This window comes from Chrysoperla carnea, chromosome 4 (assembly GCF_905475395.1).
Source record: "Chrysoperla carnea chromosome 4, inChrCarn1.1, whole genome shotgun sequence".
Taxonomy (NCBI): domain Eukaryota; kingdom Metazoa; phylum Arthropoda; class Insecta; order Neuroptera; family Chrysopidae; genus Chrysoperla; species Chrysoperla carnea.
The window spans coordinates 39,445,595-39,471,722 of NC_058340.1; the positions used below are offsets into that span (position 1 = coordinate 39,445,595).

A 26,128-nucleotide genomic window follows, 5' to 3' on the forward strand; every position below is an offset into this window, starting at 1 on the left:
CCTTAGTTTTCTGATATTTTCATAACGATAATCCTATCTTAGGATTAAAACTTAATATTTTATTGTGTTTTAGGTGGAAGCAGGCAGTTACATTATTTTAGAGGGTGTAACATAAAGATTTATTATTATTATAATCGGGTAAATAATTTTATTTTAATTTTAAGGGTAATATTTTATTATTATTTGTTTCAGATTGATGCGGTTCTTTTTTTTTTTTTTTTTTTTTTTTTTTTTTTTTTTTTTTTTTTTTTTTTTCGGATTTGTAAATATTTTTTAATTTTTTAATTTTAAGACTTTTTAATTTTAAGAGGTTTAATGCTACTGAAGAGGATTGCCAAAGCAATCGAAACCGGTCTAGCTAATTAATAATTTTATAATCTAGCTAAATATTTTTATTGTGGGTCCTTAAGGGGATATATTTTAACAAAATGCATAATACAGCCCACAGAAATGCTCATCTTAATTTGAATAATGATATTATTATAATATTTAAAGAACATTATAATACCCTGACTACTGACTTAACTCACTTCTTTATATCCAAAGGTCATTTATATCAATTTAAAATTGTATAAAATGGTAGGTAAACGTACATAAAGTATTTTAATTAGTTCAGGGTTAATTAAGACAAGCATGAGTTTTGTTGCACATAAGCCAATGTTAATAACATTATATAGGAACATACATTTATATTATTAAATAAACAAAACACGTATTTAAAATTATAAAGGAAATATGATATGGTTGTAAAATTTGAATAATTATTGGGTGAATTTTAAGGTTATGGTTATTGACTTCGAATTCATTCGTGTTATGTTTGTATTTTATGTATTTACAGGATGATCAAAATTATAACAGCAAGTTCTAAATACGCAAATAAAAAACTAAAATTATTTATATTACAAGTGAAATTTACAAAATTTAAAAACCTCCGACCAATTTTTCGGTTAAGGAATCCTAACATCGCACTTGAAACATATCTAAGCGAACTCTCCATTAAATTACCTTTTTCCATAGAGCCTTTTCCAAACTGAACCGATTTTGAAGATTATCGCCTATTTTTTAGTTGTTTCGAGTACGGAACCCTAGACTCGCACTTGAAAATAAGCTAAGAACACTCTCCATTAAATTTTCTTCAAACGAAATAAACAAATCAAAATCGGCTCATTCGTTTAGTCGCTACCATGCCACAGACATACAGCAGATACACAGACAGATACACACACACGTAGCGGTCAATCTTATAACACCCTTTTTTCTAGTTCGTAAAAAAGACACATTCCCGGCTATAAGTAAATTGAGTAAATGTCATTATTATAACACTATCTTGAGTCGGCAATGGATTCAATTCTCCAAGCTATAATATTTGGAGTGTAATAATCACATGTTATAAGTTTCAAATGTTAAGAATATTGCACCGTGCGTGTGTGGATGATAAACGAGCACAGCAGAGTCAATTGAGAGACGACCACACAATAAGTAAGAACCGTCTTTTGTAAAAAAGCACCACTATTTATCGTCTATACACAGATATAACATTGCACTGTGGGTAATAACACCAAAAAACTTGGAAAAAGTATCAAACAAACAGTATATATATACCCATATGAAACTTGCCTATTTTCATTGTTACTTTGTGCTCACTTTCGTGTCTGCAGGTCGCAGCATAATATGAAGGTTATGTTTTCGATGACTGGAGAAAATTGTTATCCTTGATAATTGTTTAATTCTCTGATTTAATAATATACGGCTGAAAATGTAGAAGCATGAAATGAATTTTGGATATGTCTTTAAAAATATAACAAAAGTGAATCCAGTGAATTTTCTTCTTACGCGAATTTAACAAATTTATGAATTTGGTAATCTCATACCTCAAAAACTCGAGTATTTAAGACTCTGTGTCTAGATGCGACTTGTAATCTATTTATCAAGAAACTCTAGAACTAACAGTTTAAAAAAAGATTGACGTTTAGCAATTTTTAACAACCGGTGCCTTTACCTGTGAGAATAAACTGTTTTGATCAAGGAATATCAAATAGCAATGATCTTTAACTTACGGTAATAGAATATTGCACACCTTAGGAGCAAAAGTAAAGAATGTCTTATACTGGAGTAAATCTAAGCAAAAAAAGGCTGTTATATGGATTAAAAGTTCGAGCAGTGAAACTTGGGGGTTTTTCTTTTCACATCAAATTAAGTATTTTTTGAAATTTTTTACTTTCCCGGAGTGGTGCAACATGTTTAAAAAACAAAATGGCGTCAAAAATGCAATTTTTTTCAGAAATTTTATCATTTTTATTTTATATTCGCAAAAGGAGACATCGGTGCATATCCAAATTTGGTAGGTTTGTAGTCCATGTTAAGAACTACTCCTCATAATTTTTTGGTGGGGTTTCGTCCCTTCCCCTCCCAGTTATATATATATGTATACATACATATAGTAAAACAGTTCATTTGACTATAACTTGAAAAATATTCGATTGATTTTAATGAAACTAATATCAATAGTAGGTTTTATTACTTACAACTTTCGGTTAAAATTTTAGCGAAATCCGTTAAATAGTTCGGCCAAAATTTCCAATTTAGGGAATTGTTTAAAATGGCTGCCATTTTATGCCATTTTGTCCTACGAGGTTAAATTTTTTTTTAAATTGTAGCATTTTTAATTATCTTTCGATTTTATAATAAGTGGCTTACCCGTAAAATGACTCCTTGATCCATATTTTTGTGAAAAACGGAAAATTTAACACTTTCTGGAAATAATTGTTTGGGGGGTGTATGGACTGGCTTTGGGGGATGTTTTTTGCTTTGGCATGAGAAAACTATTTTTAAAAGAGGTCTATATGGTTTAAAGCAAAATTTTTAAGTTTTAACCCCCGCGCTGTAAGGGGGAAGGGGTGTATAAAATAAATGTATCATAAAAGATTTTAAAAAGAGGTCAAAATAGTTTAAAATGCTAAAGTAACCCAAAATTTTAGATGCTTTTATTAATATAGCACTTTTTACAACATCCACCCCTTCCCCTCCCGCTTTCATATTTTTTGCAAATTCAAAATTTTTATGACGTATAAAGGGGTTTTGGGGGTCGCTGATCTCGAACTTTTGGCCCAAATAAGTACACCCCCTAAAAATATCACAATTGTTTTTGATAATCTATATCAAAATTCGAGATCAGCGACCCCCAAAACCCCTTTATACGTCATAAAAATTTTGAATTTGCAAAAAATATGAAAGCGGGAGGGGAAGGGGTGGATGTTGTAAAAAGTGCTATATTAATAAAAGCATCTAAAATTTTGGGTTACTTTAGCATTTTAAACTATTTTGACCTCTTTTTAAAATCTTTTATGATACATTTATTTCATACACCCCTTCCCCCTTACAGCGCGGGGGTTAAAACTTAAAAATTTTGCTTTAAACCATATAGACCTCTTTTAAAAATAGTTTTCTCATGCCAAAGCAAAAAACATCCCCCAAAGCCAGTCCATACACCCCCCAAACAATTATTTCCAGAAAGTGTTAAATTTTCCGTTTTTCGCAAAAATATGGATCAAGGAGTCATTTTACGGGTAAGCCACTTATTATAAAATCGAAAGATAATTAAAAATGCTACAATTTAAAAAAAAATTTAACCTCGTAGGACAAAATGGCATAAAATGGCAGCCATTTTAAACAATTCCCTAAATTGGAAATTTTGGCCGAACTATTTAACGGATTTCGCTAAAATTTTAACCGAAAGTTGTAAGTAATAAAACCTACTATTGATATTAGTTTCATTAAAATCAATCGAATATTTTTCAAGTTATAGTCAAATGAACTGTTTTACTATATGTATGTATACATATATATATAACTGGGAGGGGAAGGGACGAAACCCCACCAAAAAATTATGAGGAGTAGTTCTTAACATGGACTACAAACCTACCAAATTTGGATATGCACCGATGTCTCCTTTTGCGAATATAAAATAAAAATGATAAAATTTCTGAAAAAAATTGCATTTTTGACGCCATTTTGTTTTTTAAACATGTTGCACCACTCCGGGAAAGTAAAAAATTTCAAAAAATACTTAATTTGATGTGAAAAGAAAAACCCCCAAGTTTCACTGCTCGAACTTTTAATCCATACACAAGGCGTAATTTCACTCTACTATTAGACCTCATGTTCATTGTTACCCAAGGCGAAGATGAGATCGGAGAATTCTTACTTGCTCCCGTGGTGTGTATACTATTTATTTCCTCGACGAAGGAAGAAAGCGGCAACTTCGTTTTGCACAGTGGGAAAAAATTGACATTTTCTGCACGGAGATGAGAAAAATTATTTAATACATTCTGTAAAAATGCTATACAATAATTTAATTTCTCAGAGTTGGTAGTTTGACTAATGCCGCTAGATAAGCGGATCCTTCGAGAGCAGACATACTTATAGAAGTTACGTGGCTAATTCTCGCCATATTTTTTAAAAGTCACTTCTATTTATAACAATAACAACAACAATAATTATATTTCATAAAAATACTATGTAATAAATCGTGACTTTTTGTTTGTATGTACGTAAGTACTACAAATAAAAATATTTACCGCCGTCTGTTTGCTGCTAGCAAAAAGCAAGTCAACCAACAATCAAGAAGTAAGCAAGCCAATTTATTATATAGCCACTTAATCTATACATATCTATAAAGAGAGTTGGCAAAACATTTAAGGTGTTATTTCATAAACTTTAACGCATTTTTATTATAACGCTAAGGAACGAGTCTTCATTTATGCCTTTATTACCTACTTTTTACCATATACAAAGTATATATTTAGTGTTTTAAGGGCTCCTGATGAAATTTCTTTACTTCAAAGGTAAGATATAATTCCCCTGTAAAAGATAGATTTGGAGTCTTTTTAAATACATCGTTTGCTCATTTTTCGTGATATTTCGCGAATAGCACTTATTTTGTGAACACGTTAGAGGCCACATCATTTGACTGGTGGTAATTTAATTATTGACAAGAGACGAGACATAAGACAACTTTTTTTTAACGATGAGAGCCACAGAAAATCATTTAAAAAATCTTTATTTTATAAAGACGAACAACTTTTATTTAAAACAATTTGTGTCAATATTATTATGCCGGTATTCAAGTCAATAACATAAAGAGATTGTTGGCTGAAGTTTTTTAATTTCAAAATAAAACGTAAGGTCCTTGTTTATCAACGCGGTTTCCCCACCAAACCAATTCTGGCTTAACCTCAACTTCATTATTAAGGTTTGCATTTTTAACATGAGTTGCAACCTATTTAAAACCAACACTATGTTTGGACATCGGTAAAAATTTCAAAAGAAAGAAAAATGTCTCTTCTATAATTTCCTTTCGACTATTCATATACTCATATAAAAACTTACAGAGAAAAGAAGATTGATATTACTACGATCTTTAAGATTTATCGGTACTTTCATGGTAGCTAAAACATTACTTTGAAATTCGAAGTAGCTTATTTAAAAGAAATACATTAAATCGTAAAAGTAATGGTGTTAATACATGCATTAACGACCCACCCAATATCAGAAGTGATTACAAACTTAGAAGTTTCTATATTTGATCAAATATTAATTTATCATAAAATTTCATATAATATGTATAGAATTTTAATTTTTTTTTCTGAAAAATATTCTTTGAACTAGGCGTAAGTTTTTTTTTCAATTATTGAATCGAATGTATTAAACATTCAATATTTTACAGACTCCAGTTATATGTTTGCCGTACATATACCATTTAATAGTTTGATGTATTAAAACAATTTAAAATAAAACTCAGCGTGTGTTATAAACGTGATATCAGTACTTATTATAATAGTACCAATACCTTATAACTTTAAATGCTTGCTGCCTTGTACGTGACTAAATCATTTATTTCCGTCTTTTACAGAAATCAAATATATTCAAACAATAACAACATCAACAATGTCCACTTTGTATATATAATTTTTGTGTGTAAATATTCTTGTATTTTTAGGATGTCGTATTGAAATATTGAATTAGTTAAGCAAAAAAAGTTTACGCTTTTAAATTGTTGAGTAAGGGTAAAGGCATTGACGAGGCTTTCCTGAAATCATGTTAAACAAGCCGTGGGGTGGGTCGTGTGTAACCCTTGAGGACCACAAGATAAACTTCTCAGTATAATAAAGAGTCAAAAAAAAATACATTAAACAAGTCGGCCGACTCGACTCGATGTTACAAATTCTTTTCGGATCATACATCACCTCAACCGATAATGTTGAAAATCCGGCCGATTAGATTAACTTTCTATACTGTGAAGTTAAAAAATGTTTTCGGGCCAGCTCAACCATAATGAATTTCTGTATATTATAAATGTGAAAGTAAAGATGTTTGCTTGTTTGTTACGCCTTCACGTAAAAACTAGCGAATGGATTTGAATGAAACTGTACAACAATATCGCTCCTACATCAGAATAACACATGAGGTATAATTTATTAAGATGGATATATTAAAAAATAAATAAAACATTTAATTTAATTTATCTGACATTTTACTACTCTAGGCATGATTTATTACAACATTATTTTGAACCTTAAATTAAAGATTTCTGTAAAAATTGAAAATAGTAAATGTAAAACAGTTCATGGCCATCTTTTCTGAAATAATCAATGAATAATGACTATTTTACACTTAAAAAAATTGAAAATAGTGCATATATTTTAGCTGTGTAAAACAATTCCTTCGAGTGTTAGAGGGGGATAAGGGAGATCAAGAGAGATCAAGAGAGGTGAAGGCTATAAAGCGGTGGTTTTTACTTTTAAGTCCAGTGAAGCGGTCGGGTATCAAACTGATATAATATCATTTAATTAAATCAACCGAATGATTTCGATTCTCACGAAAGAAAAACCTCTAAATACTACATCCGCTAAAACAGCTTTTACCTGGCAGGATTTTGTAACTATTATTTCTTGATTAATTTAAAAGAAAGAGTCGATGTTATAATGAGAAAGGCCTGAACAAACTGTACACGCAACGCCTGAATACTCTTTAATATTGGCATAGTAGAATATTTTTGAAAAAATATTCATTGTATAAATTTTCATGCCTAGTAGTTTCAATTTGTCATCATTTACATAGGGTAAATTGAGCAAATTAAATTTTTTTAGTGTGTAATTTTTTCACTTATTGACTTTAATAAAATAAAATACTGAACCATCATGAACCCTATGGGCAATGATTATACACTTGAATAAATGTTTTTGAATATGTGAATAATGTGTAAATTGAACGAACCACGCCTCATATATTCATAATATTATTGTTACTATTGTGTGTGGGCATGATTTTGTTGATAATTTATGTCAAAATTTAGGTACTGTTATAGACCGTGAGCTCAAAATGAAGTGTAATTTCTCTGATTATTTTGAGTGATATTTATGAAAACATATTTGGTAATAAGATATAAATAACAATAATTTTAACTACATTATACTATCGTTATTTCTTTACTTTTTAGTGCATATTAATTTGTTTTGGAAAAGTTTTCTTTTGAAGTCGGTTTTCTTTTTGTTAAAAGTTCTTTTTATTTTGTGCTTTTTAATGAATCTGAAGTACACTAACTAATTTGTCACTAAAAAAAGAATAATCGAAATCAGTTGACGTGATATATGGTTATTCGTCCTCTTGTCGTGCGTACTTAATGCAAATTTAAGAGTTTTATGGTTATCTCATGGATGCCGTTACCAGAACTGGACCAAAATGAATTGGGACCACACGGGAAGCACCGGCTTTCAAATAGATAAAGAATCTTCAAAATCGGTTCACCCAGTCGAAATTTCTGAGGTAACACACATAAAAAAAATACAGTCGGATTGATAACCTCCTCCTTTTTTGTTTGAAGTCGGTTAAAAAACAATCATGGAATTTTCATTTCATGATGGGTTTCCGGTCGTCTATTAAATGTATTTAAGACATGTACGTAGTTTTTTATTTTTAATTAGTATAAACATAATGTTTCACACTATGGTGCCGTCTCTGGGACCTCATTCATTCATTTTTTTAAATTGTACTTGATCATTAATTTATTCTAAAATTATACAATTTTTTTACATGAAATAGTCCAAGTATTTGCAGGAAAGTTATAGTAAATATTTGAATAACATTTATTATCATAATTTGGCAATGAGAACTGATAAACATTTTTTACATTTATTTTAAATAAAATTGTTTTAAATTCCTTAAAATATTTAGTTAGTTTCTACACATGAAAAAATAAGTTTTCATTTTTTATTGAGGTTAATAAACTTTTTATGGAACAAAAACAAATTATTCTTCTTCTTCAGTTTGTTTGTGGTGTTGGGCTGAAACCTCCAATTCTAACAATTTATTTACCAATATTTATTTTTTAAACAAAAATAAAAAATCACTGTTAATGAGGACTATCTATGGATGCTTACACGTGACCATATCTGACTTTTGACACTACATTTGTACTATCAAAATAAAGGTTTGTACAAAAATTATTTCCTAAGGTTCCGAGGTTGACCACTATTTTTAACTAAGATAATTGGGTTATAGATTCAGAAAATTATAGAAGTATAAAAATGACTTATGATGACTTTATTCTGTTACTTTGGTGTTCCAAAAGTTAGATAGTAATCAATTTGAAGTGCTTAAGCGAGTTAAATAAACGCGAAAAAATATGCAGATACTTAAAGATATAAAAATATTTAAATATATTACTACTAACCTGCGATTATCTGTAAACCCATCATTTGTATCTAAATTTGTAACTGGTCCAGTTGTAATATCTACACCCATTGAACCAATATCTAAATTTGCATAATTTCTACGTCCTTGTCCTCCTGTCGATGTGGGCGGTTTATTTAAGCCAACATTATTACCACCAGATAATTTACATACAGCATCTAATTCATGGTATAAATCTTCATATAAATCTTCATCCGTATTTGAATTTAGTGCGTCATCTAAACGAGCTGGATCTAAATGGTAATTTGGATTCTCATAACTGAGTAATCCGTTTTCTGTAACAAAATGAAAAAATATATGTTAAATCTCCAGTTTTGAACTTGTAAATCTTCTACTGTAGAATTTTACGCAATTTACATAATGGCATTAAAATATTTAAAACAGTTAAAAATTAGGCGATGATATTCCAAATCGGTTCTCTTTGGAGGAGGCTGTAAGGAAACAGATAATTGGGGTTTTTTTAAATTTTGTAAATTTCACTTGTCATAGTAATAAGTGAAACATTTGGGAAACATCGGTCCATTAACTTTAAAATTTTATACTTTTCCAGCTGCAAATATTGTTTTGTTCGATCAGAATTCATATAACGCAATTTCTAATCATTTAAGTGTGGACCGTATAGTGGAACAAATAATTTTTGAAAAAAAAAAAAAACTATTTTCTTTTTTGCCCAAAGTGACATGACAGACATTTTGATGCATTGATTATTATCAATTACATTCGAGTTTTGTAAACGCTTATCTAATTTATAATTTATTGAACATTTATCTAAAAAAAACATATCAGACTTGCTTAATTCAATAGAACATATAAACCAGCAATTTTCCAATTAACTTTTAATCCGTATTCGTATAGATATTAGACAATGCAAACAATTTGAAATGAAAAAAAAAATTGATTAAACGATTGCACGATTTATAAATGTTTCAAATAATTACATACAATGTTCGATTTAATATTGAATAATTTGTTTGTTTCCATTTTACCAAGTACACATAAATTTCACTTAAAATTTATATACAGTGAGTTTCTCAAATAATGAAGGTAGAAGTAACAACAATACATTAAATAGAAAATAAGTATTGATTGCAAGTAAAGATATGAATTAAAGCACATTTTAAAAATCAATGATTTTTAAAAATGCACAGCTGTTAAATCGGTGCGCGGTCTACCATGTCTCAAATCGGTGCGCGGAATATAAATTTGTTTTGAATTTAACACAGTATTTCTGGAAGTATTGTTTTGAATGATGATGTTCATTTGTTCTAAGTCTCCCTCGTAAACCTTAACTTGAGAAGTGTAACTATTTGAAAGGTTTTAAGCACGATCCCTTCTTTACTCCATTCGTATAAGAAATATCTTTTCTGGCATAATGACCGTGTAATTTCTAAAGACTTGACTTGTCGAGGTCAAATTCTTACAGTATTTTCTAACTGTTAACATCTATAATTGCGTAAGACGATATGCAATATATGTACAATAAATAATATTTCGTATGGGTATCAAGATGCCTTGCATATAGCTACAGATATAACACCGTAACTTAGGAAACAAAAACTCTTTTCAATCAAAAAACGACACCTATATAATAAAATTAAAGCTGTACAATTAATATTAACTAAGTGATTCTAATATTTGGTAACTTCCGATAGCTGTTCATAGATGGACTTTTTTATAATTTTAATTTTCAAAGGAGGTGCACTCAGCCTCTGGAAATAATTGAGGAGTTCATAAATGAAATTATCAGCAGAAAAGGTGGTTAAACACATATATGTTATCACAATGGACTCCATAGTATAAGTGTGTCCTTCGTGGACAACCAATATAACCTAACCTACTGTTCAATTATAACTGATCCTACGATCAATAATTAGCAAACTCTCTTCATATATATATTAGTAGCTATAGGTACAAAAGGAAAACTTAGAAATGCACGTTTTCTAATGTCTTTTGTAATAATATATTACCCATTATAGTATATGTGTATGACCTGGAATTGAATCGTAGTCTAACCTATAGAAGTAATAAAATACGTTTAAATTTATTATGTTTGTTGAAATTAGAGTAAAATAAATTTAATAGCTTTTCACATTTTATAGACTATGCTTTTTTATAACTGATTGTATAATAAAAATCATGCATACTTATGTATTGATTTCGGTTTTTCAAATATCAACTGTCGATATATTTTTCAATTTGCTCAAAATCTTCACAAACATATTCAGTTACTTCGTCATGCTGTAAAGAAGTCTTTGTAAAATGTGAAAAATTTCAAATATTTTTTCTTTTAAAGTTGCAATTTCTACAAACCTTTAAGGTAGTACAAGCGTCAGGCAAGTTTAGACTTGTAGTTGAAATTATTTGTACCTTATTTTCAACTGCGATGATGAATTTTGTTATAACTTCATAAATATAGACGAAAAATAAGAATATTTCGATATCTGCCTTAGTTTTCGAAATATCCAAAGCTAAATATTTACACAAAATTTACAATTTTCGATATTTTGAAAATCACTCCAGATATCGAACAATTTTATTCTTACTTTTCGTCTTATACTGACAAGTTATAACATAATTCACCATCAAAATTAAAAATATATTTTGTTTATTTGTGTCCCCAATACCGTGCTCATACATCCTTAATTAGTCGGACAGAAAGGTTTTTTGAATCTATTTAAATCTGCGAAAACATATCATATCTAATTTATTTAAATCTATGAAAGCATATCATCCCTCAACCTTTTCCCCACAAGACCAATCGATCAGAATTCGGCAGATCTGATTTTCGGTATACAAAAATTAAGTCAACGACTCATTTTTTTATTAACATAACTATTCAATTTCATCACGGTAAAAGTTTTTATCATTCGAAAAATTATTTTGATGTTTATAAATGTAGTCGATAAATTTAAACATATTTATGGATTTGAATATATTTCTGATAAAATATAATCATCAGTTTGACCTCTGTCAAATAAAAGTTGGTACACAATGGTACGCACTGTATGATACTATATACAAATAAATAATTACGCTTTCATGCCGACAGACGATCTATTCAATTGATTAATTCAAATTGCCGACTTTTCTAGTACCTTTTTAATTGAATAAAAAAAAAATTAAAAGGTTATCATTTTTATAGACGGAATGTAAAATTCAATAATTAACAAGGAATTTTTTTTAAATACGACCTTCGACCGTGAAAGCATAATATAGCATGTCTTTTAGCTACTAGCTTTGTTATTGTTGTTTTTTATAATAAATAAATCAATATTTTTATTAATAAATAAAATGGTTATAAAATGTTTGAATAATTCTACACGATATCGTGAGGACATAGGCAATGCAATGGTAACTATTATTTATGGGGGAAAAAAATTGCGTAACAAATGCCAGTTTTTGGACATTATGTCTAAATGAATTATGTTACTGAATGAACTGAAAACACTAAATTCTTGTGAAACACATTTTTCCATTATGACGAGAACTGTAATCAAATAAGAAGATAATTGAAGACTATACTGACAATTATATTTAAACTAGCAGACCCAGCCACGCGTTGCTATATTACAAAGTAGTAAACTATTTAAGGGGAACAGTAATTATAATTTATATGAAACTTTTGTATTTTTAACATAGAGCCATCTATTGAATACTTACTCAATTCAGTGAACAGATATCGCTATCTGTTAGAACCGTTTGGAGTTAACAGATAATTGTGATTGTCAAAAAATAGACAAATAATTTGCAATAAAATATAATTGCGCTTTGCAATAGAATAATATTGCGACTATCAATTTAGTAAGTTATCCTACTTTTCATGTTGGATGAAATTGCACACGGTGTGCAAATCAAATTTAAAATCGATCCAGTAGTTTAAGAGTCCATAGCGGACAAACAACGTGACACGTAATTTTTATATATAAAGAGATAAGAAGATAATTTAAACTGCAAAAATCGTTTTGTACGACACTCTTACAGCTTAGCAATGTGACCGTCTTCTTTTTTATTTTAAATTTTTGTTCAGAAACGTTGAGGGTTTTGTCATAGCGCGTTCGTAATGTTTGATTTTGATCAAATTTGGGTCCTTATATTTTGGTTAGTAGTTTTGAAATATGAATAGTTCCCATTACATGAATTTTTAGTTATATTAAAAATTCAATCAAATGAATACTTAGTAATTTCTCTGGAAACATTAGAAAAAAAGTAACTCATTAATTAATAATTTAATTGAAAAAAATAAATATAATATAGATAGACGAAGTTATTTAGTTAAGGTGGTAGTTTAGGTTTATCGAGTACAGGATGTACGAAATTGTATGCATACATGAAAGAGTGTAGGGTTGACTAATGTTGTAAGTAGAAACTATTTACGGTCATTTTATATTTTGGCAACTCATTATACTATGTACAGAAATTGAAAGAGACAGTTATTAACCTCAGATGTTAAGAGTTCAATTTCTAGAACGGCGGGTGCAGCCACGATGTTTTGTCAAGTGTCAGACAAAAAGTATGCTGTTTTGTCAAATATCAGACAAAAAGCACGTGGTTTTGTCCATTATCAGACAAATTATTTTTGAAATTTGATATTTAATTATTAATTATCGCCCTAAAAAGATATTCATAAATTTTACACTTGCGGCAAAGATAAAAACTTCCCGGATGTCCTTAAAAAGACCTACTCTATCCACTGGACCGAATAAAAGGGTCAAAATACACAATATTCCTCTATCTAAAACTTTTTTTAACGAATACTTAGTTATACATAGAAAAAAACTCGTGAGTAAAATGTATAAGAAAATTACTAGTTGAAAGTGTACGGAACATTCATTATTAACTTGTACGCATCATCGTTGTATGACTTTCGGCACAAATACTAGGCTGTCCTAATTTTGACGGCTGTAATTCAGTAGTGTGCCATTTTAGTACCCATTTCTAGATTCAACATGTATAAGGGACACTCTGTACAACCAATAAATATATGTAAAATTAAAATATATACCATGTATGATGACTAACTGACGCCATAGAAGTGTTCGAATGGCGCCACAATGTCTGTACATTGACGCGCCATACACTCACTATGTTATGTTAACGAATAACATAACAGAAACCACCACACATCAAGTAACGAAGTGTCTACATAGTTATATTTATAGTACACCACCACAGTTAGTCTAGCTAGGTAGGTATAACACTACTCGGACAATATAATATTGTTCAAGGGTAACATATAGTTAGGTTAGGTTTACTTGTATATGGCTGGCTTTACAAACACAACATAAATTATTTTATTTATGGACTTAGAAATTAAATATATTGATTGTATAATTTTCTACGTAAATTTTGAGATTAGAATAGACCGGGATAAAAGCAAATTACAACATATTCATTCAAGGAAAATAGTGATCTAGGAATACTATCCTTCTGAGCCCGTTTGACACTTTGCTTCAATGCTGTAAGCATTTTGAATGGCGATATTGGCGATAAGTATTCAGCCATTTAACAATGTTTGAAACTTAGTAAAATCTCTAGTAATAAATGGATACATGGTAAAGTAATAGCCGCCTGCCTTTAACTAATTAATAAAATTTATAAAATGACCTGAAATATAGCCAGTCATTCCAATCAATTAAAAATGACGCTGATAGCCATTTTATTAAATTACCTGTATGTATGTATGTTTGTCCGAGTTGAAGCAGTTATCGTTAACCGATTAAGTTAAAATTTTCACGCATGCTTAGTTTGGATGACAATTAAAAAATTTAATAAAAATACTTTTTAATGGACCTGCTTTTAATGGACAATAAGCTTAAAATGTGCTAAAACATTAAGAGGGTATCACTACAAACCTCTGACCTCCAAATGAGTATCGGTACTACTAAACCTACCTTTCAGTCAGCTCACCTTAAGCACTTTTTAATATTTTACAGATTGAATAAATTTTCAGCATATACCAAAATGATTTTAATTCGAATTATACGAAAAACTCTACAATGGCTTTTATATCGACCTCACCTGCCGCTCAAACATAAATTTTAGCTGTAAATTATTATTATATTGTTTAAGATAAGTGTTATTGACTTTTCACCGATTTATGACCTACGATCATGCACTTATACTAAAAAAAAAAGCCTTGAACTTTTTACTTCAAATAAAAAACATCTTTAATTTTAGGTATTTAAAATTAGAAATTATGATTTTTATCAACAACAGACTGTAATAAATTTTAATTTAGACGTTTAAATATAACGTGATATTTAGGATAAGGTTTTGTTTTAATGTTGCACATATGATATTAAAAAATCAACACATATGATATTAAAAAGTCAACGTATAAGTATAGATAAAAAGAAATATGAAATACAAAATAAAAACTTTAAAATTAATTTTTGAGTTTCATGAAATTACAAGCGGGATACCCTTGCATATTTGAGACTATTAACGATAAAGAAATTAATTTATAAATATAAAGCTAGCGTACATTCTCCGTCCAGTCCGTAGTCCTGAAGACTAAGCCCACTACTAAAGGAGGTAAATTTTATTTCATGGCAACCAGTAAAACCGCAGATTGAAATGTAGCATGTGAATTTAAGCTATGTTAAATTCTTCTATTAGTGCAGTCAAAGATGTTAAAAATAAAAGAAAATGAAAGAAACAGCTAGCATAAAACCTCATGGCATGTATTTCTTAGGTGTCAAATATCATTAGTAACGCAAGTTAGTAGCTCAAATGTTTCTATTTGTTAATAAAAAATAAATTGTTAATTATAATAAACTTTTAAATTATAAGGTTTCTCTCATTTTCTTTTATTAGCGGATTTTTGTAACATATTTGACTGTACTATTTCTTTTCTCTTTCTTTTATTCGCATATTTTAAAATTTTGATCATGCTTCAATTTCCATAGCTTAGGTATTTATATATACCAATCAAACAGGATTTTATCCCAAGAATCAAATTTCTCGTATAGAATCGTATAGAATCAAGTACTATTCGAGCTCATATGTGCCACATCTGGTTACATACATGGATACATTATATTCAAATAAATGAAAATCGATGAAAAAAAAACGGTTCCTTGAGGTAATATAATGACTAGTAGTGCGGTAGGATATAAAGATAAAAGTAAACGCCTACTCTAGTAGCTGCAATATACAGCTAGTATACAGCTAGTAGTTGCAATTATATACAGGTCAATACACTCTGTGAAAATTATGATATGACGATATCATAACTTGTAATCTAATACAAACTAATATCTATATGAATAATGATAAATCTCGTTAAATGTTGTCACATTTTGAAAGTAAGCTCACTTTTTACAAAACGATAATTCCATAGAATATTTTCATTTTTGTATGAATTTTACTGTAAAAATCATACTCTGTTAACGGTAATGGGGATGACGACAAAATTTTTTTATTAGTTCAGGAGAATAATTTTTACTGCACGTAGTAGTAATCCTACTAAATTCAGGTCATACTTTTCAAATTTGTGATCAAAATTAACGTATCTCAAATAGGTTTCAAGAATGTGAAGTCTTGGTCACTCCCAAAATTGTGTTCTGTGTTCTGAAAAAAATCGAAGTTTTTAACATTACGACGTCATTAGAATCCAAAAATTTAATTTTGTTTAAATTATCCTACTAAATTAGATTCATACTTTTCAAATTTGTGATCAAAATTAACATAGCTCTAATAGGTTTCAAGAATGTAGAGCCCTGGTACCAAAATTAGGCACATAAGTGATAGCTAGCGAAAAACTGACAGTTGAAAAGAATGACAGAAAATTAGTGGGTTTCTAAAAAAATTCCAATAAGATCGGATCACTTTTTTCCTGTGTTATCAAAAAAATATATTTTTTTATCTTTATGACGTCATCAGGATGAAAAAAATTTAATTTTGCTCTATCACATCCAAATTTTATCCATTTTTGATAAGTCAAGTATGTAATCCTACTAAATTAGGGTCATACTTTTCAAATTTGTCATCAAAATTAACCTGGCTCTATTAGGTTTCCAGAATGTGGAATCGTGATCGGATCAAATTTGCCTGTGTTATAAAAAAAATCGCATTTTTAACTTTATGACGTATTCAGAATTCAAATTTTGCTCAATCACTTAATTATGATATTTATAATATTGTAAATTAATGTGCGCCTTTTACATGATTCTTTACTAACTTTATGTTTTACGTATATAACATACTGTTTGTTTTGCGCCTCTATTTTTGTTGGGCTAGTGGCGGGGCCCTTCTTTGCCACGCCCTAGTTACGGGCCTACGTACTTCATCTCCACTTTATTTCAACCGTTTAAGAAATGTCCAAAATTGGAATGTTTTGACTTTGTACTGACGTTTTTAGCTATTATACCACAAGAAACGATACTTGCGAACATATAAACAAACCTTTATTCTATTCGAAAATTTTCATTTTCGTTTATTATTACGAAATCAAAATTAATTATTTCACAGAAATCTAATCAATTAATATTATTCCATTAAAATAAATTTAATTTGAATGTAAACTAATAAATAAGAAATAAAGACATTCTAAATGAACATTAACAATATACACATCTCTTTTTAACACATTAAAATTAGAATAATTATTATTTTGGTGTATATGTGTATATACATATAAATTCAAATTACCTTTTTGTATTATAAATTATCATAATTTGATGTTATGTTTGTTTGTTTGTATATAACAATACCATTAATGAATGTCTTTATACTTTTTTATACCATGTATATGAAATATATACAAGGAATATTAAGTTTAGTCCCAAGTTTGTAACGCTTAAAAATATTGATGCTACCAAAAATATTTTGGCACAGATGATTATAAAATCTCCGAATCAGTTCGTTTTCGGTTGTTTGTTCGTCTGCTTGTCAACACGATAACTCAAAAACAAAAAGAGATATCAAGTTTAAATTTTTATACCGTGTTCAGGACATAAACAGTGAGGTCGAGTTCGTAAATGAGCAACATAGGTCAATTGGGTATTTGGTCCGTAGGACCCATCTTGTAAACCGCTAGAGATAGAACAAAAGTTCCAGGGAAAAAGTGTTCCTTATAGAAAAATAAACAACTTTTGTTTGAAATATTTTTTAGTAAACATCACTGTTTACCTGCGAGGGCGCAAACACGGTGTGGCTATGTAAGAGTGGATGATATCTTTCTTTAATTACATGGCGAAAAAAACAAACGATTGGTCATCAACACTGTCTATACATGGTTTTTTAACAATTAACTCAGTCAATTGTTCGTTTTCACTTGTTATTTATTTATTAAACATTTTAATGATTATACTCCATTATTTGTTCATCATCAATCAAATTGACAATAATGTATGTGTTGTATGAGAGAGATGGGTAGTTATAATTATTAATGAGAATTCAATACAATGATCATTTTTTCTATTATGACAAAATATTTATACGCTTTTTATTTTTGTAAACAATTGAATGCAATATTGAATGCAGTAATTGTATATATACTACAAGGAAACAAAGCTACAAGGAAAATCACTCAGTTTGCATTTCCGATGTTTCTAATTCAAAAAGATCTTTATTTCATTCCATTATCCAAGATATAGAAATAAATTTTTATAGCAAAACAAAAAATAAATTTATAGGAAATTATACATATAGTTACGTTATAAAAAGCAAGTATTATACTTATTACGTGCTAAAAAGGGCACTAACTATTAAATATTAAACAATATTGTTTGAAAATTTTATAGAATTTTTCTTTGAAATCATATTTTTGAGATGGGTACGTGTTCTAGAAGTATCATTCAATTCAAAATGAATACTCAAAAGTAAATGCATAGTAATGGGTTATTTCCACTAGAAGACTTGTATACCGTGTGATAATTATTCATTTGGAGACTCAAACTTAAATTTTTATTAATTTGTTACCACGGCTACGTGTTGGGCTCCATCTAACTTACTTGAGAAGAAGTGTGATCGAATTTAGGTTAAAAAAAACGAAGTGCAGTTAACAAATATGTATGTACGCTTCTTACATAACTTAAAAGCCATTAGCCGTAAATTTCGGAGAAAGGACATTTACTTGCTTAACGTTTATTTATTAATAGTTTTTATATTCCTCTAAAATTTTCGTTTCATTAACAGAAATGGCTATTTTCAGTACTCTAATGAAATTCATAAAGAGAGTCATGAGATTTGCTTAGAACAAATGAAATAATTGTTGAGAGTAAAATGTAGTCAATCCAAAATGTCCCAAAAACTACATGAATCTGTATATCTATTTGAGCTTGAAATAAAAACAAAGAAATAAAAAAATACACGCTTTCATAGAAACACATATTCACATTCTATAGTTTAGATTTTAGCAGATTAAATTTAGTTACAATACCTGAATTGACCTCCCCTATATAAAATCAACAATAACATTATATAATATAGTATACATAAAGTACTAAAAACCATAGTATTTTCTATCATAGTGTGTGGTATGATGGTTTAGCACAGTTGTTTTGAACTTTTGGTAGCAGTATTGAAATATTTCGTAATATAGATCTTCAGTCCATAATGAAATCAACATTCTCATGATTATTATTGTCTGTCAATTGTTAGATTGGCTATTTAATTTAGTAAGGAAGAAAAATTAGATTGATTTGAAACGTTTAATTTTCTTATTTCGACTGTTTTTCGGCAAATCTCAAAATTTATTATTTTCATAAAGTCGACACTCAAGCCACCATTAAAAATCCACTTTTCTTAGGTTAGGCCCATTCCCAGTCACTAATTCATGAAGCATTTGGAGTTGTTTGGGAACATCAGGAGTGCTTTGACATCAGGTAGGAGAGATCGTCAAAAGAAAGATGACTCAGGTGAGTCCACCTCATCATGGCAAGAGATCGGCATTGACAGAGAAGATGAGACATCGTTTCTTCCTCTTCCTTCACTCTGACAGCATCTGCAGTAGTTATGATATACTGTCAGGCCCCGGCGTTCAGCGTGTCTGCCGCCTAGGTAGTATCATGTAGAAGCCACAACAATTTTGCTAAAAGAGGCCCTTAGAAACGATATAAGATCTTCGGAACGCCTACAATTATACTCAGACCATATCTATCTTGTAGTACCCCAAGTACCTGCCTCCCTCCATCTAAGATTAGCCTTTTTTAAGGTATCCTCTTTGACGAGCAACTTGCAAATGGCAAATTCCCGGATGTCTATTTATGCCTGTGTCCGGCAGCATTTTACCATTTCTAGCTAGCTCCAGGTACCCATACCAGGTTTATAGTCCTCGTTGAGTTTTCTCCTGACTTTGCTTGATTACCAAAGTTATCTTTATTAATCCCCCAAATAGAATTATAGAAATTTTGCTGTACTTTGGGCTTACGGTCTAACAATATTAAAAGTAGAATAGTAGTAATATTATTATGATATATCTGGAACAACAAACGGACGAATAGAGCAAATGCTTTCAACAAAACCGTAGTTGGTATTATTCATTCACCAGATGTCGGTTGGTCAATAATAAAACGAACGTTTTAGAGCTGTATACTATAGTGAGAGCACTTCCATACCTATTTCCTCAAATATAATAAACCTGAATTTTATAAAATACAAATATTTGTATTAATTTAAATAATATAACATTTATATTTGTATTTGTATAATTCAAATTTGGATTATATTTGTTTTATATGTTATGTTAAATAAAATTTATATAAATTAAATTTGTTATTTTTCTCTACATAGAAACAGAAAATATGTGAAATAATTTTAAATCAGAAATACTCAGTTTATCTTTCGAAAAATTAATATCATCGATGATTGTAAATTGATGATGATTTTTGAGCCTTTTATTACTGAATGATAATCTAGGCCAAATTTGAAACGGTTAGAAATATTGAACGTAGAAAATGAGTTATTAGATGTATTTTTGAATAATACAGTTTGTAAACACACAAAATTACTTGCCATGAAAATGGTAATTAAAAGTGTGTTATATAAAAAGTTATTCTATCTGTTAACAAAATTCCATAAAATCAATAGATTTGACGAAGTAACACTAATTAAAAAAAAAATTACTGAAGATACGATACAAATATTACGGAATTGTTCGAAATAATTTCCCATAAAGTTCACTTCTATCAATAATTGATAGGTGTGGGATCCATATTGATGTCTAGATCCAGTATCCAAATTAGATACTCGTTTATCTACGGTATTTCAAGTCATCTGTAAACAAAATTGAATTCCATTGTACATGTTTTTATTGGCAAACTCAATTTATTTAAGAAATTTGTTAACAACAACGGTATTTGAAGTCAACTGTAAACAAAATTGAATTCCATTGTACATGTTTTTATTGGCCAACTCAATTTATTTAAGAAATGATCAACAAACAGCTACAGTAATGTAATGATTTTTTCTTGAATATAGAAAAAGCAATTGGTAACATTTGGGTTTGAGTATTTCAGCTTCCATAATGCTTACAAAGGATGTTTTGTGTGCTTTTAGACAAAAGTCGAAGATGAAAAAAGTAAGTTTTTCTACATTTTAATTTTGATTCATTACGATACAATAGTGATTTTAATGCTCTTGAAAATAAGAATAATATTGTAATTTTACAGCTTGTTTTCCGAAAATTTGCTAAGACTGCGCAGACTCTGGATGGAAAATTTCTTAGTTTCATAAGCTTGGTATTTTTATAAATATAAATTATTCTATCAATATATGATTTTATCACCTATTTCTTTAGAGACCATACTTATATATACTGGAACACCGCGAACTGAATTCAGTTGTGTTTGACCACCAACAGACACACATAAAGCAACCTGCACATCATATACAGATAAAAAGAAGTATAGAGGATACATGGACTGGCTAGCTGACTGAATGACTAATAGTAACATGGAAGACAATCTTTATCAAACACACCGCAGTGTCCTACTTATAAAATATAAAACTGTGTGTTGTTGCCGAGTTACCCCATACCAATCATACCGATTATATATCTCACTTATTTATAAAAAAGTATTATATTAAAAGTAATTGAGATTTAAAAAGTTTATGTTTTTTATAAGAGAAGATATGATTTAATAGGAATAGGTTTTTGTAAGATATAGAGTTTACCCGCAGTTTCTCTTGCGATTATAGACAGAAGTAAAGTTTTTTTTTAACAGATCGATACCAATTATGAACGCAGAATTGTCTTTACGTCGCCTTCCTATATGCATGAAAAGTGTCACCTTTTTGGAAATTATTCTTAATTTCTCTTTATAATCAAGCAAACGAAGCCGTGGTTTCTTAAGCTAATTGTTCAAAAAGCACTTTAATCGTGCGCTGCACATGGTTCTGCTTTGCAAAACTTGCAGTCGCTCTTGTGAAGCCTTTACAACCTTTGTTTAACTCGAATCCGACCAACTCCAAAGCTACAAATTAATCACTCTTGTTCAAAAACAACCAATATATATTTTTTACAAGAGTTGCAAAAAAGTTGGGTTTCAGTTGCGTACAAACAATGATTATTACGCAAGCTCATGGGTAAACAGTGATGTTTATGTAAAAAAGTTGTAAATTTTTTTATAAAGAACATTTTTTACAATTAAACTTTTGTTCTGTCTCTAACGGTGTATAAGATGAATCTTGCGGACCCAAGATCCATATGACCCATGTTGCTCATTTACGAACTCGAGCTCATTATTAACGTCCTAAGCAAGATGTAAGAATTTCAGGTTGCTTAAAATGAAAAGAGTTATTTATTGTATAATCAATCTCACTTCATAGTGTCAAAAATTTTATTAGTTCCCAAAGGCATTAAAAAAAATATTGAGCCTATTGTGATTGTAAAATTATCCAAACAAAAAATATTACAAACTTTTTGTTGTTGAAATTCTAAACACGATTTGATTATTGAAAATAATAAACTTCAATAGATTTCAAATTATCGAAATTGAAGGAAAAAAAAGTATGACAATTGTTTTAAACTTTTTTTTGAAATTGTATATTTATTATCAAATTACAAAGAAAAGTTTTCTATATTTTTTTCAAAATGACTTTTATGTTGTTATTTTATTTTGTTTTTTCTTTCCAGCTGTTGTTTTAAGTTGACGTATATCTGCTATACACAATACCAACCGATCTGCTGTTACTGAGAGAAATCGAATCGATATCTGATACACTACTGATTACATCTTATGCAATACGTCTAATATACAAATAGGTAACGTAACATAGGTATTTTTTATTTTATAAAATATTACAAAACAACTTAATTTCTTTGTATATTATGCGTTAATTTTCATCTCGTATATGATAATTACTAATTTAGTATCAAAAAGATGAAAAGAATCACAAGGTGGTTGAAAACTTTAAATCGTCTTTGGCTTTTTGAACGTTTATGTAAATCGAAGAATTTTTAGAGATAATATTCGTTGTTCTGTGTAATGCCTCCCTCCATTCTCCTATGAACACATTCAAATTGACACAGCAGGGACAATGGCTATATAAGGGTCAGACTAATCATACCAGGGCCCTTAGGCAATGCAATTCTCGGGATTCTTTTTTAGCATTTGACGATCATCAGCTCTTTTCAAGTTGATAAAGGATGTGGGTAAAAAAATTCGCGAATCGAAGATACAAAATCGTTCATAACATCATGAAAGTTTTCCTGATTTAAAATTAAAGATGTATGTGTATAAAAAATGGTGGAAGCGATGGAAAAATCAGGTCATGCTTACCATAAAATTAACGTATGGTATTCGTATTCTTCTCAGCAAACTCATTTATTTGATATCCATATCATGGAAGTTCATGAAAATAATTAGTCCGCATCTTGGGTGGTGCGCCATATTGAATTTAGAATGACTTAGACTAAGCTAAACTTATTATATTGTCATCAAAAAACTTAAACGTGTGTACAAAGTGTGGACTAAATCAGTTGTGGATAACCGCTGCCTTTAAAATTCAGTTGTAAGGTTTGATCCAAACAAACATGCATACATACATACCAACATTGCAAGTTATACGGAGATATCCACAAGGAGGTTTCATTTTGATATTTAAAAAAAACGAGTGTTTTTTAAGAGAAATCAATGGATGTTAAGGTCTTGAATCGATTGTGAAGCATTGGCATAAACCTCATCTTTTGCGTGGCCCCAAAGAAATAGTCTAAAGGCGTTAAATCACAAGATCTCAGTGGCCAATTGTGATCACCTCTTCGAGAAACAACACGGTCAGGAACGTGGTCCACTTCAATATTTAAAAATTCCGGCCATACAAATTTTTTTAGTGATATTTGTAGTACACACCATTTCTGTCGTAAATTTCAACAATTTCACAATGCGTTGTTGAAGCGTATATCGTTTCATTTTTAGTAATGTAGTAGTTTTTACTTGTCAAATGTCAAAATAAGACAGCTTCAAAACTGACAACTATCCAAATAACGGGCTATTCCAAACGATGCCTCTTATTGGAAAACCCGTTAAATTCTTATAAATCGTTCTGAATATAGTACACAAATAATTCGAGTAAGTTAGTAAAGATCCAATTAATAATAAGCTTTCCTCTGGTTTCTTATAAAGTTCATATTTTTATAATCCATGTATAATTAAGTATAACTAACTAATGTTTGCACCATTTATCAAGAAGTATTAGGGCTAATATTTTTTTTAATGAGTTAATTTGTTAAATAAACCTTTATTTTTTAAATTAAAAAAAAATTGCCTTACATATAAAGGAGAACCTTGGCTATTCATTGTTACGAATGGTATACGTTTATTCGCACACTATTTCCATTTTACATTAATATTTTAAATGTAAATTATGTACCATAAATTACGTTACATATATTTTGATTAAACAATACAAAATGAATGTTTTTAATGAAACATTTTATAATGATCCTATAATAAAGGAACATAATTTATAATAATTGTTGTTTAAATTATAAATTTAAAAAAAAAAAAAAGTTAAACGGGAAATGTAGAATGTTCAAAGTATCCCGAGCTAATATTATTAACTTCCCAGAAGAAGTTAATGTAATGGGGCCGGTTTTGAAAATCTCCAGTTTTACATATTTCCGCGGTTTCAAGGCCGCAATATCCGAATCAAACCTTTTCAATGTGATGTCTGCGTGTGTGCGTATGTTCGTATGTTCGTTCGGATTCTTTCGCCTCGATTATCTCGCGAACCGGTTATGACATTAACACGTGACTGGGCTTATTCAACGCGTAATCGCGTATTTAAGAACTGAAAGAGTTTTCAGCAGAACTAGTTGAGCCTTTTTTTAATGATAATAAAAAAAACTGGGAAAACTGAATAAACAGAATCTGAAAAGTGAATAAAAAAAATCATTTATGTTTAAAAAAAAAGATCGTTCCAGCATAAGCTGCAGTACATATTCGAAGAATAATCTATGAAGGCTAACAAGACCTTTATTTACTGTTTTTTCCCCTCTGGAAAGTTAGTCGTATGGACTACATTAGTCGCACTCACACGACTTCAGTACCACACCGACTATGTATTGCCAATTTTGGTTATCGGGAGTTTGATTATAATATATTGGGATAAAAGTCGGTGGATGGGGTTATTTTGATCTAAATAGTAGAAAAATCAGGTAAATTTAATGAGTGGATGCAGAGTTTCTGAGATATCACAATATTTTCATTGATTTTAGTCCCTATCTCAAAAACTATTTGACCAGTCATCAAATTCACCCGATTTTTGTACTTTTTGGGTCGAAATTACCTTATATACTGAGTTTTATCGAAATTGGAGATTAAAAATTTTTTCGATTTTTTGCAAAGTTTTTAAGGGGTACTCCTTTGAAAAAATTGGAAAAAACGCAAAAAGCGAGTATCATGGGCAAAATTTCATTTAAAAAAAAAATTTTAATCCATAAAATTGTGAACAAAAGGGAGAATAAGTGAGGTCTATAACGTGATAGTCTTTGTTTTTAAAGGAGAAATTGCCAAGCAAAGCGGGCGGGTATCTGCTAGATAAACATAAAAATATTCGTAATTTTGATTTTTAAATCTTTATACATTCTGGATGGTACTTAAATTCAAAAGGTCATTGCTTTTTATATATACATAAACTAAACTAAATACCATTATTAAAATTTGAAAAGAAAATACAATAAATACTTTAAATTAAAATAAATAAAAATAATTTCAATGTACTTATTTATTTTGTATTGAAATCAAATAATTTCCTGGGTGAATCAACTTCTTTTTTATTACATTATGTATTTTAACATTATTTATTTTAATATTCTTATCAAACTTTCAGTAATAATAATAACGAAAATAAATTAAGTATATCAATATCAAATTAAATTTTTTTTACCGACTTTTTTTACACCGACTCCAAAAATAAGTTACTAATTTTT

General features: G+C 29.4%; 1 protein-coding gene across 3 annotated transcripts in view; it reads right to left on the minus strand.

The window, feature by feature from the left end:
• Nucleotides 1–26,128, minus strand: part of LOC123298197 (protein Fe65 homolog) — a 218,335-nt gene that overhangs the window by 50,486 nt on the left and 141,721 nt on the right. For all 3 annotated transcript variants that reach the window (XM_044880138.1, XM_044880137.1, XM_044880139.1), the window contains one exon: nucleotides 8,732–9,026. In XM_044880138.1, coding sequence (XP_044736073.1) covers nucleotides 8,732–9,026 — 295 coding nt within the window. The remainder of the gene's footprint in view (nucleotides 1–8,731; nucleotides 9,027–26,128) is intronic.